Genomic DNA, 12254 nt, shown 5'->3' with positions numbered 1-12254 from the left:
TTTGCATCAACTGCAGGCTAGCGGAAGAAAAAAGTATATTATTTTTTAACATTGAGAAATATACATTTGGTTGCTGAATCAAGCCAGGACTTAAATGCTAAACACTTCTCCATCCTGTGCCACAAAAGCCAAACAAACCCATGAGGCAGCAGAGTCTCTACCACAGCCAGAGACTAAACTCCTGTCAAAGCACCATCTCAGAGGCACCGGCCTTTGCGACTTGGGCTCTGTCTTCACAACACTCCTTGGGGAAATATGGAAAATCGTGTGAGGTGGGATGTAAACCCGCATCCAACAGGAATGACCAGACCTTACACAGCTCTCAGTGCTTGCACATGGCCAGGCAGAGGAAAATCAGGCTCAGAATGCTTATTTTTGAGAAAAGGTGCTCATCAGTTTCTCAGAACACCTGCCCAATTCATGAAAAAAGAAAAACAAAAAACAGCACAGGAAATGTTTTCTGCTTTTATATGTACATATCTAGAATTCCTTCTCCCCTGAGGTATCTGAAATTGATCACTGAGCTGCAGCTGTGTCTTAAATTAATCATAGAATCATTTTGGTTGGATGAGACCATTAAGATCAAGTCCAACCATAACCAGACTCTAGCACTAAACCATGTCCCTAAGAGCCTCATCTATGTATCTTTTAAACTCCTACAAGGACGGTGACTCTACCACTACCTCTACCACAGTCTGTTCACTGCTTCACAACCCTTTCTGTGGAGACATTTTTCCTAATATCCAATATGAACCTCCCCTGGTACGAATTGAGGCCATTTCCTCTTGTTCTGTCACTTGTTACCTGGGAGAAGAGACCAACCCCCTCCATGCTCCAAGCTCCTTTCAGGCAGTTCAGAGATCAGAAGGTCTCCCCTCAGCTCCTGTTCTCCAGCTGAACCCCCCAGGTCCCTCAGCCGCTCCCATCACACTTGTGCTCCAGCCCCTTCCCCAGCTCTGTTCCCTTCTCTCAACTCGCTCCAGCACCTCAAGGCCTTTCTTGGCATAAGGGGACCAAATCTGACCCTGGGAGTCAAGGAGGGGCACAAAGCTGAGCCCTCACATCTCCTCTGAGACCTCCCATATCCCCAGGGTGGATTTCAGCTCCGAAGCACCCTCCAAAACTTACATACACCCAAAACAAACAAAAACACGCAGCACAGCTTCAGACAGACACTAATAGTTTCACCACATGCAACAAAGGAAAAGTTTTGAGCTTGGCTGGCAGAGCAGCAGTGTGAGGAGCAGGGGCTCCTTGGAACCACCAACACTGAACACCGAATCACAGAATGTCGGGGATTGGAAGGGACCTGGAAAGCTCATCCAGTGCAATCCCCCCATGGAGCAGGAACACCCAGATGAGGTTACACAGGAAGGTGTCCAGGCGGGTTGGAATGTCTGCACAGAAGGAGACTCCACAACCCCCCTGGGCAGCCTGGGCCAGGCTCTGACACCCTCACCAGGAACAAGTTTCTTCTCACATTTAAGTGGAACCTCCTGTGTTCCAGTTTGTACCCATTACCCCTTGTTCTATCATTGGCTGTCACCAAGAAGAGCCTGGCTCCATCCTCCTGACACTCACTCTTTACATATTTATAACCATGAATGAGTCCCCCCTCAGTGTCCTCTTGTCCAGCTCCAGAGCCCCAGCTCCCTCAGCCTTTCCTCACACGGGAGATGCTCCACTCCCTTCAGCATCTTTGTTGCCCTGCGCTGGACTCTCTGCAGCAGTTCCCTGTCCTGCTGGCACTGAGGGGCCAGAACCAGACACAATATTGCAGGTGTGGTCTCCCCAGGGCAGAGCAGAGGGGACACCGCGCAAATCCCCGCTCCCGCCCCGCCCGTCACGCCGCTTCCCCTCAGCCGAGGCCGCGTCCCGCCGCACCGGCCGGGCGGGGAGGGGGGCGGGACACTGGGACACCGCCGCTCCGTCCCCCCAAACCCATGTCCCTCTCCCCGGCCGCAGCAAAGTTTACGAAGGGAAAATAAATACATTTTTAAAGCGAGAGGCAAGCGCGGAGGAGGCGCGGCAGCAGCGCACACGCCCCTAAGGAAGGGGCTGAGGGAGGGCAAGCCCAGGAGAGCCGGTGCGGGGGCAGCGGGAGGGACAGAATCTCGCGGGGAGGGGGGAGCGGCTGCCTCGGGCGCTTGGGTGGGTAAGGCGGGAGGGGAACGACTCACAGCCGGGACAGGAGCCGCCCCCACCTGCTCCTGCTGCCGGACGCGCGGGGCGGGAGCGGCGGAACTGACGGCAATGGGCGCTCGCAGCCCGGCCCGCCGGGAGGCGGCGCATGCGCAATGGCGGCGGGTGGCGGGTGTTTCTGTCACAGAGGCAGCGAGTGTCAGGGGTTGGAAGGGGCCGCGAAAGCCCATCCAGCCCAATCCCCCCATGAGGCACGAACCTGCTTTGTGACTGGAAACTTGAGTGGCTCTAACACTCAGTAGGAGCCAAAAGTGCACGTTCCAAACCCTGGAATGGGTCATGGGTGTCTTGTAGCTACAAAGACACTGAAGACTCTGGGAAGCATGAGGCTTGTTAAGTGTCACGGTGCTTCTCTAGTGCCAGAGTTGAGAACCTCATGAGGTTCGACAAGGTCCTGCACGTGGAACCATAGAATGTCCGCAGCTGGAAGGGACACACAGGGATCATGGAGTCCAACTCCTGTCCCTGTATGTGACAACCCCACAGTTCACACCGTGTGTCTGAGGACGTTGTCCAGTCTCTTCTTGAACACTGTCAAGTTTGGGGCCGTGACACCTCCCTGGGGAGCCTGTTCAGTGTCCAGCACCCTCTGGGTGAAGAACCTTTTCCTCATGTCCAACCTGAACCTCCCCTGGCACATCTTCCTGCCATTCTCTTGGGTTCTGTCGTTGGTCACCAAAGAGTGATCAGTGCCGGCTCCTCCTCCCCTTGTGGTGAAGCTGTAACCACCATGAGGTCTCCCCTCAGTCTCCCCTTCTCCAAGCTGAACAAACCAAGTGACTTCAGCCACTCCTCATATGGCTTCCCCTCCAAACCCTTCACCCGCTTCGTAGCCCTCAGTATCCCAAGTGTCATTTGCTGTGACACGGTGCCACATGGAGAAGTAAACCTGCTCCAACATAGCGTTACCCATGGCTGCAGTCCATCCAGGGATGTACCCGCTCGCTCATGGGCTTATAGAATCATAGAATGTCCTGAGCTGCAAGGGACCCACAAGGATCATCGAGTCCAACTCCTGTCCCTGCACAGCACAACCCCACAGTTCACACTGTGTGTCTGAGGACGTTGTCCAGTCTCTTCTTGAACACTGTCAGGCTTGGGGCTGTGACACCTCCCTGGGGAAACTGTTCAGTGTCCAGCACCCTCTGGGTGAAGAACCTTTTCCTCATGTCCAACCTGAACCTCCCCTGGCACATCTTCTGCCATCCCCTCAGGTTCTGTCACTGGCCACTAAAGAGGTCGATGCAGCATTTATCAGCTTTACAGATGCACATGAAAACAGGAGAGACATACTGCAAACATACTTCTTTGCACATTGCTCATGTACAAGCTATGGGGAGAGTCGGAAATCAACATTCAGCAAACAGACTCTTCTATAATTTTACTTTATATATATCGACACTCACATATATGATTTTAGATATATCCCTACTTAAAAAACATCAGGAATAATCACCTCTGACAACCTTTTTCTTATTCCAATATGGCTTTTTTCATATTCCACAATAACACAGGAGAGCAGACACTCATTCCTGGTTGCCACCAACTCTTCCAACATTCTTTCTCCCCACAGAAGAGCTCTACCTGCTGCTACTCCATCCCCCATGGAGCTGCTTGGCCCAAGTATTTTATCCGTTTATCAAGACAGATCATCAAGCGAACCATCTTTTTGTTGTCTGGATGCGAAAGAAAGTCGTATCATCTATTCTCACAAGCCTCCCCATTCAGCCAAAGCAAGTGAAGGTAAAACTGCTCCCAGCCCCAGTTTGCAAATCCTCTGGCACGGAGCATCCTCAGCTTCTCCATTGCTTATTTTTCCAGTGAAAATCCTTGTTGGAGTAGAAAGGGGCATGTTATGACTTAAAGGCAGTGGCAGTCCAACAAGGTAACTTCAGTAGAATTCACAATTATTTGAGGATTATGGACAAGCCGTTGCGCTCAGAGCTGTATTCCTTGAACTGGTGTAAATTGATTTAACATGAATTCAAATATGACAGAGGTTAAACTGCAGGTTTCAAGTAAAGCAGCTCTGCGGGGTTCAGAAATAATACAAAGGCAGGAGCTGCACACACCTATCAGGAGGAAAAAAGGTATGTTCAAGCTTGGCCAAATTAGGATGGAGAAGACAGAGGGTGACAATTTTAAGTAAAGAAAATGACTGTTTTTCTCTCACAAATTTTTGTCAGGAATGCAGCTAGGGAGATTTCTCACAGAGAAATAATTGCTACATTTATTTCTACATTATTGAGGTGAGTACTAGCTGGATGGCAAATGCTGACGCTGGATTTGGTTGTGATATCGGTGATACTGAAACACCTTGAAGATTTGGTCTTGTGCTCAGCATTATTCATCAACCTGCTGTATAGCTTAGGTCAGAGAGCATTTAGAAACATGTGTTTTTACATAATTTATTGTTTCACTTCTTCCCTACAAAACAAAAAGGTGATGATCATACATGGCTTTGCACGATTTAAGATAGTTATGACTAAATGTACAGCAGAGCATTGAATATTTTATCATCTCTGGAAGATAATTTAGATTGTGGCTTTGTAAATACTGTGATCTGGAGTCTTCTCATTGCCATTAAACTGCTCTTTCTCCTGAGATCCTCCAGGATGAGGATGTGTCATGTTCTGAATAATTCCAAGTGGCGGAGCGACTCTGAAGAGAAGTTGCCTGAATGGGTATCAATCAAAAATGGAAATGGAAGATTAGGCATGGTATTATCTGCCTAAAAGCTTGGCTTCCATTAATTTATTATTGCTTTTGAAAACCTTTATTGCTCCAGCTATTCTGCTGGAGGAAGTAACACTGAGAGCCTGAGAGTTCCACGTTTATGTATCTTGAAGTGACCATTGTCAATTCAGTCATTTTTTCTTTGCATTTGTGCACCAACATATAATTTACCCACTACTCAGATTTACTTTGTATTTTTGATATGACACAGCCTTCTTATCCTTACCGAGCAGCACTTCAGAATAGGGTTGGGGTATTTTTTGTGCAAGAAAATGCTTCTGCTTCATCAAGAACTTGTCTGTTTTCAGTTTAGAAAAGCTGGGTTTGTATTGATATACTTCCAATTCAGAGAACACTAATACAGAAGTTATTTTGTGATAGTATCATGTGCTATACACCTCTTTCTTTCCATATAACTTTACATTTATTGCTGTCTGTGCCAACTGCTTACCCACACAGCACATTTGCCAGACTGACTGCAGCTCCTTCCCTTGGTTGCTGACACTGTCAGATTTTTCCCTAGCCCAGCATTTATCCACTGCTCTTCACACAATAATGGTGAATTTGTGTGTGTGTGCGATCACAGATCATAAATCATTAAATCTCTCATTAATCTATTAACTTCTTAAATGTGCGTGGATCAATTTTAAAACCTCATTCAGCAACATAGCAGCCAGGTTTTTTTTAGCTATGCTCTATTTTTATGTAAAGAAAATGTGTTCTTCAGGGTTTTTTTTGGTTTTGCCAAGAAATTGAGAGATTTTATTCTCTCTGAGAAAACTGGAAGATCTTTATTGTGGGAAACTGCAGCGGGTCTGTGGAATACTTGACAGAAAGTATGGGAATAGACATCAGTCTTGGAGATATTAAGGTTTATCCCTGAGAAAGATGGGAGTAAAGGAGTATCCAGAGATACGGAGTTGTACCCATGAGAGAGAAGGGGATAGAATAGCATGGGTGATAGCAAAATTAGCCAATGAGATGTTAGTGCTTTAACTTGTAACCAGTAGTGAAAAGACACACGAACTGGTAGAATTGTATAAAAATGCACTTGTAGCAATAAACGGCATCTACTCCTTTCATCCTGGAAGAACTTGGTCCATGTCGTTTGTCCGTCTCAACCGCGACACTTTATTGCAACTAGAATTGCCTCGTGCTCTTTAATATACGTGTTCTTTCTCCAATAGTACTCTTAATATCTCCCAGTAACTTTGGGGAATTCTGCAGGCACTTCTCCAGATTCTTTTCCATGGGGAATTCTGATTATATGAGGTTTATCATTATTTTTAATTATAATGCCATACAACAACTGATATAGAGAAGTACTTTTCAATGACTTAACATTCTTTTCTGCTTTCGGGTCACCCATTAGTACACGTGAATAAATTGTCCCCATTTAAGCAGGTTCTTTATTGGAGCAGCAGGTTTTATTTCTGCCACTGCTGTATTTCCACTGCAAGACAGGAACAGCATCTCTGGACACTCCTTTATTAGACCTAATTTATTTCGAGAGCTCAAAAGGCACAAAAATACCTACGCTGAGCAGTTTCTTACTCAGATCTGCAAAGCACAGCAAAAAGAGACTCCTGCAGCACAGACAGAGGAGCAGAAAAGGAGACACTGAGACATGATTCTTCTCTGCAGTTTGTAATTAGTCCCTGTAGTGAACGAGGCACATTAATTTTTAGACAATCTGTTGTTTTGAATTTACCAGAGGAGAGATTTATTTTACCTGTGTTCGCCGTCAGGTTTGATAAAGAATTCTTGATAACAATACCAATTCAGTTCTGAATTCTAGTATGAACTGCTCTACGAGCGTGATTGTTTTTAATTAGGAATAGCTTCGATTCCATTGCTCGTATGATGTCAATTCTGCCATTTCGAAAGATACTAAAAAAATGATCGATTATTAAAAGCTGCACAGGAAAAGGGAAATGCCTGATAATGAGAACAGGAGCTAGAGGAGAAGAAAGTGAGTCCTGCTGTACCCAGGACTTACACTGCGTTGTGAGTAAAATGACTGCAGACAGCTCCCCAGATCCTATGGGATCTATAAGGATCCTACATCTATATCCAAATGGCTCGATGCCCTCCAAAATCCTGGTACTTTGACGGATTTTTATATTTGTATTGAATTCAGGCTCCAGTAGTATTTATAAGAAATTCACGGTAATGTTGGCAGTTTCCACCAGATGTCACAAGACGATAAAGATCAAAGAAGAAGCTGAGCCTGCTAGATAACCCTATGGCATCACAGGACATTATGCTTCACTTCAGGTACAACTGAACACAGAACGACCTCCCGGAAGCTGTAACCTCTAGGGAATCATGCAGCCCGAGAGATTTACATTATCTGTAACAACTAACTGTAAAAGAGGTCTCCAAATGCAGTAATGGTGGAACGGATGCCAGTGAACGCATCACTGAGCGAACCATGCACTGAGGTGCCTACAGCTGCTTAAGGTGATTTTATTAATAAATCAGTATAGAATCACAGAATCATTTTGGTTGGAAGAGACCCTCAAGATCATCAAGTCCAACCACAACCTGACTCTGGCACTAAACCGTGTCCCTAAGAACCTCATCGAAACACCTTTTAAACCCCTCCAGGGACAGTGACTCCACCAGTGCCCTGGGCAGCCTGTTCACTGCTTCAAAACCCTTTCCTAATATCCGATCTAAACCTCCCCTGGTGCAACTTGAGGCCATTTCCTCTCACCCTGTCACTTGTCACCCGGGAGAAGAGACCAACCCCCTCCATGCTCCAAGCTCCTTTCAGGCAGTTCAGAGATCAGAAGGTCTCCCCTCAGCTCCTGTTCTCCAGCTGAACCCCCCAGGTCCCTCAGCCGCTCCCATCACACTTGTGCTCCAGCCCCTTCCCCAGCTCCGTTCCCTTCTCTCAACTCGCTCCAGCACCTCAATGTCCTTCTTATGATGAGGGGCTCAAAACCGAACACAGTTATTCAAGGTGCAGCCTCACCTAATAGGAAAGCCTTGGCCTTATGTACTGGGAAAATTCTATATAAGCTAATAATAACAAATTGCCATTAACAAACTGCCTTTATTTTCCACCTAATAGGATTCTTTATGAGTACATCCCTTTCTACCCTAAATTCTACACAAATTATTCTTCCATTAACAAGCCGACCATTGCGCTCTATGATCTTGAGGGCATCTCCCACCCAAAATGATCCTGTGATTCCCTCTCATGCTAAGTAGCGATGGAATTAATGGCCTTAGCAGAATCCTTACCAATACAACACAATTGTTTCTAAAGCATTTTAGAAACTTTTGATTAAAACCATTGACGAAATGCAAACTCTGTGTCATCATTTCTTACCCAAACAGGCACAAACTTCTGCAGACAACAGCAGCAACACCCCTGTTGCCTTCAGGTCTAGGCTGACACCCTGTTACAAGTTATCTACATGGTAAACACCCAGGTTAAATATTCTGCGTATGTGGGGAATGTGTTAATAACAAACACACAGGCCCATAATCACTGAATAGTTTACATGCGCGCTCTGCACCTCAATACACCACACACCATTCCCTTCAGCTGTACTACAGCGGCGAGAGGTGTTTACCAGCCTGTAATTACAGTTTGACTTAACAATTCCGTAGCCACTGGCCTGTAATTGGAATAAATACAGGACGGGCCTATTTGCCATTAAAAAGTTCCCCAAACTCAGGCGCTCAGCCGGGGCCAAGGCCCACGCTGGGAGGCTGAGCAAGGGAAGCCCCGAGGCCCCTGCTGGGGCCGGCACCGGGCCGTGGAAACGCGAGGGGACCCCGAGCGAACCGGCAGCCGAACCCCGAGAGCGCCCCCGGAGCTCCGCGGTGCCGCCACAGCGACGAGCGGCGGGACGGGCGCGGTGCCCCCTGGGACGTGTAGTCCTCCCGCCGAGCGCTGAGCCTCATGGGAGTTGTAGTCCCGCCGCGCCGCCCCGCCAGCAGCGCTCGGGGTCCTCCCTGGCGGACGGAGACTACAACTCCCAGCGGGCTTTGCGGCGGCGGCTGCCCCAGCGCTCGCCGGGCTGGGGATGAAGGGCTGGCGCCCCAGGTTGGGGGGGGGAAAGATGGCGGCGCGGTTGAGCGGCGGGGAGAACAGGCTGGTGTCGCTGCCGCTGTCGCGGATCCGCGTGATCATGAAGAGCTCGCCGGAGGTGTCCAGCATCAACCAGGACGCGCTGTTCCTCACCGCCAAAGCCACGGTACCGGCTCCCTCCTCCCTCCGTTCCCTCGGGGCCGACCCCGCTCCTCCCGCCGCGCCGGGCCTGGGCCTCCCTGAGGTACCACGGCCCGCGCCGGGCTCCCAAAAGGGGTTTGTCTGGGGCATCGGCCCGTCCGGCTGAGTTCCCAGAGCTCTTGTGTCCATTACGATAAATTAATCTGTGTGGAAAAGGTATCTGGCTGCTTTCTGATTATCCTGAGCTGGAAGGGACCCACAAGATCATGGAGTCCAACTCCTGTCCCTGTATGTGACAACCCCACAGTTCACACCGTGTGTCTGAGGACGTTGTCCAGTCTCTTCTTGAACACTGTCAGGCTTGGGGCCGTGACACCTCCCTGGGGAGCCTGTTCAGTGTCCAGCACCCTCTGGGTGAAGAACCTTTTCCTAATGTCCAACCTGAACCTCCCCTGGCACATCTTCCTGCCATTCCCTCGGGTTCTGTCGTTGGTCACCAAAGAGTGATCAGTGCCGGCTCCTCCTCCCCTTGTGGTGAAGCTGTAACCACCGTGAGCTCTCCCCTCAGTCTCCTCTTCTCCAGGCTGAACAAACCAAGTGACTTCAGCCGCTCCTCATATGGCTTCCTCTCCAAACCCTTCACCAGCTTCATAGCCCTCAGTACCCAAGTGTCATTTGCTGCGCTGCGGAAAGCGTTAAAGAGATCAATATAAATTAAGTTGCATACTAGAACCTAAATCTACGGTCAGTGCTGCAAGGAGATGCAACCGTACCGTGAGCTGAGGCTCTTCTGAAATAAATGGGTCTCTCCACAAAGTGACTGGCATATACACACTTAAATATGGCATTTGTGTCTTTAAACAGGAATTAAAGAAAATTGCCAATTATAGGCATGAATGCATAGTTTGATTCTTTTGTTTTAATTTTTTAGGAGCTTTTTGTGCAGTATTTGGCTACACATTCCTACAAGCATGGCAGAGGCAAGGAGAAGAACGCTCTGACTTACAGTGACCTGTCTCATACAGCAGAGGAGTGTGAGACCTTCCAGTTCCTTGCAGGTATCTATAGCGTGATGGTGAATCCAGTATGTAGTGTGATTGCTCGTATTCATTTGTTTTATGAGGACACAATTCTCCTGGGTGTTAATTTCCTGTATAACGTTCAACTGGAGCTCATAAACTACATCACTGAAAACATTTCTTTGTGAATGGGGATTTTTCTAGTGCTTCAAAATTATACGAGGCTAATTAGTTCTCAGCGTTTTGCCTTAAGCCTGTCTTAAATTCCAGCAACTCCATCTGAAAGCTTTCAGCCTATAAAGCAAGAACACTGCACATCTTTATGTGAGAAATTATGTGGCTCTAAAGTTACGTGTTTAAATCTCTAGGTCTTGTTTCTCAAAGTCATTTGTTAGGTGGTTCCTCTCTCCTCACATATATATGTGAGCGCGCCGTTCTGCTTTGTCTCATGTCTGTTGTTATCACCCTGAACAAGTGTCTTACCTTAATGCAGAAAAACGTTTTACAGGATATAAATGAGATGAATCTCAGGCAGTTGAGTAACTGAGCACTATTGTACATCCAATAAATAATGTACGAGCAGATAGTACAACCAGTTGCCAGTAAGCAGTTGTAAAATATATTCCTTATCTTTACTTACTTGTACCATAAGTGGGTAATTCCCTCTTCATACAGCTGTACAGGTCAGACTGACTGACCTGGTTATTCACTTAAATAATGATGTTTTTAACAAAACCTCTTTCCAAATTCATTTTGTCACTGGTATGGATGCAACAGGATTAATGAGACAATGTAAGTGTTCAACTGACTACAAAAGAAACTATTCTCCCTTCCAGATATCTTGCCCAAGAAGATCCTAGCTAGCAAATACCTAAAAATGCTGGAAAAAGAGAAGCGAGATGGAGAAGTGGGGGAAGATGATGAAGAGGATGGGGAAGAAGACAATGAAGTTGTAACTGTTGATGAAGATGTTGGATCTTAAAACCAATGGGGAATTGCTTCATAGCTGATCCATTTTCTGTTGTGTCAAGGATGTTCTTTTTGTGACTGAGAATCCAGATGCTGGATCTATTTATATACTGAGCCATCTGCTTTTGCTTTGTTTAAGAAGTTTAGAAACCGAACTTGCTGAAGAGTGGAATTCTCCCCTCAGAACCGTGGTGGGGTGAGAAGACCTCATGTCGATCTGCCAGCAGAACGCGCTCAGGTGATTTAAAAATTACTCCTTCAGACAATCATTGTCCAAAGTTAAATTTTCTGACAGGCAGCTTTCAGTCCAGAAGCTCTTTTACCCTTTGACTACAAGTCAGTTTGTGTTTCTCCTCAGAGCAGAAGATGAGGGGAGGTGTTTTACACCGTGTCTACTCCTTGGGGAGCCAGTAACCGATCATACCCTCCTTCTGTCTCCCAGAGCAGTGCCAGGGCATTAGCAGTGGACCAAGACCATTAAAAAGTCTGCAAAAACAGCTACTTCTGTAACACAGCCGAAATAGCCACATTGGCACAGAAACAGGGTGGGGAATGAGATCCATTCTAAGAGCTGAGGTGGTTCTGTGGTGGTAAAAAGTACAGGTGTGAAATAACTATGTAAATATGTACATCTGGAACCTTTTTTCTCTAATGAACTCCTGCGGTTTGTTTGTGGTGTTCTACCAGAACACACGCTGCAGTCTTAGATGTGGATTGTTGAGAATGAGAAACCCTTCTACCATGTGAGTGACAGAGCTGGATTTTTCATTTATTTTGCTTCATTTTTTATGGTAAAAATGGTCACCGTCCTGTGTAGAACTTTATATGCAACTTTTTAAAATAAATCTTTTGTATGAAAAGTGACAATTGATGCAGAGACTTTCTATAGTTCTTCCCAGCTTCAGTCACGTATGTGATCAGTGTACAAGCCTGGCGTGCTCGCTGTTCATCATTCCAGGAAGGAATGGGTGACAAAAGGCTCCGTGATGCTTTGAATAGTCTTGAGTCAGTCTGAGCAACAAGTGACCCAGATGAGCCAGAGTGTGCCCAGGTGGCCAAGAGGCCACCAGCATCCTGGCTTGTGTCAGCACTGGTGTGGCCAGCAGGCCCAGGGCAGTGACCATCCCCCTGTCCTGGGC

General features: G+C 47.1%; 1 protein-coding gene across 1 annotated transcript; it reads left to right on the top strand.

Annotated features, from left to right (window-relative positions):
• The first annotated feature begins 9002 nt into the window (after positions 1–9002).
• On the top strand, positions 9003–12066 carry CHRAC1 (chromatin accessibility complex subunit 1). Its single transcript, XM_080339394.1, has 3 exons — positions 9003–9152; positions 10059–10185; positions 10983–12066. Exons 1-3 carry the CDS (start codon positions 9018–9020, stop codon positions 11126–11128), a joined length of 408 nt encoding a protein of 135 aa, XP_080195520.1. The 5' UTR covers positions 9003–9017; the 3' UTR covers positions 11129–12066.
• The last annotated feature ends 188 nt before the right edge of the window (positions 12067–12254 follow it).

The sequence above is a fragment of the Nesoenas mayeri genome (genome assembly GCF_963082525.1).
Source record: "Nesoenas mayeri genome assembly, chromosome: 2".
Classification (NCBI taxonomy): domain Eukaryota; kingdom Metazoa; phylum Chordata; class Aves; order Columbiformes; family Columbidae; genus Nesoenas; species Nesoenas mayeri.
This window is presented reverse-complemented; position numbering and strand designations above follow the sequence as displayed.

What these genes read in the sequence shown, in the direction of transcription:
- CHRAC1 (XM_080339394.1), top strand. Translation starts at nt 9,018, where the DNA reads ATGGCGGCGCGGTTGAGCGGCGGGGAGAACAGGCTGGTGTCGCTGCCG. An exon ending in TCCTCACCGCCAAAGCCACG is followed by an intron (nt 9,153 to 10,058) that starts GTACCGGCTCCC and finishes TTAATTTTTTAG; the next exon opens with GAGCTTTTTGTGCAGTATTT. An exon ending in GACCTTCCAGTTCCTTGCAG is followed by an intron (nt 10,186 to 10,982) that starts GTATCTATAGCG and finishes TCTCCCTTCCAG; the next exon opens with ATATCTTGCCCAAGAAGATC.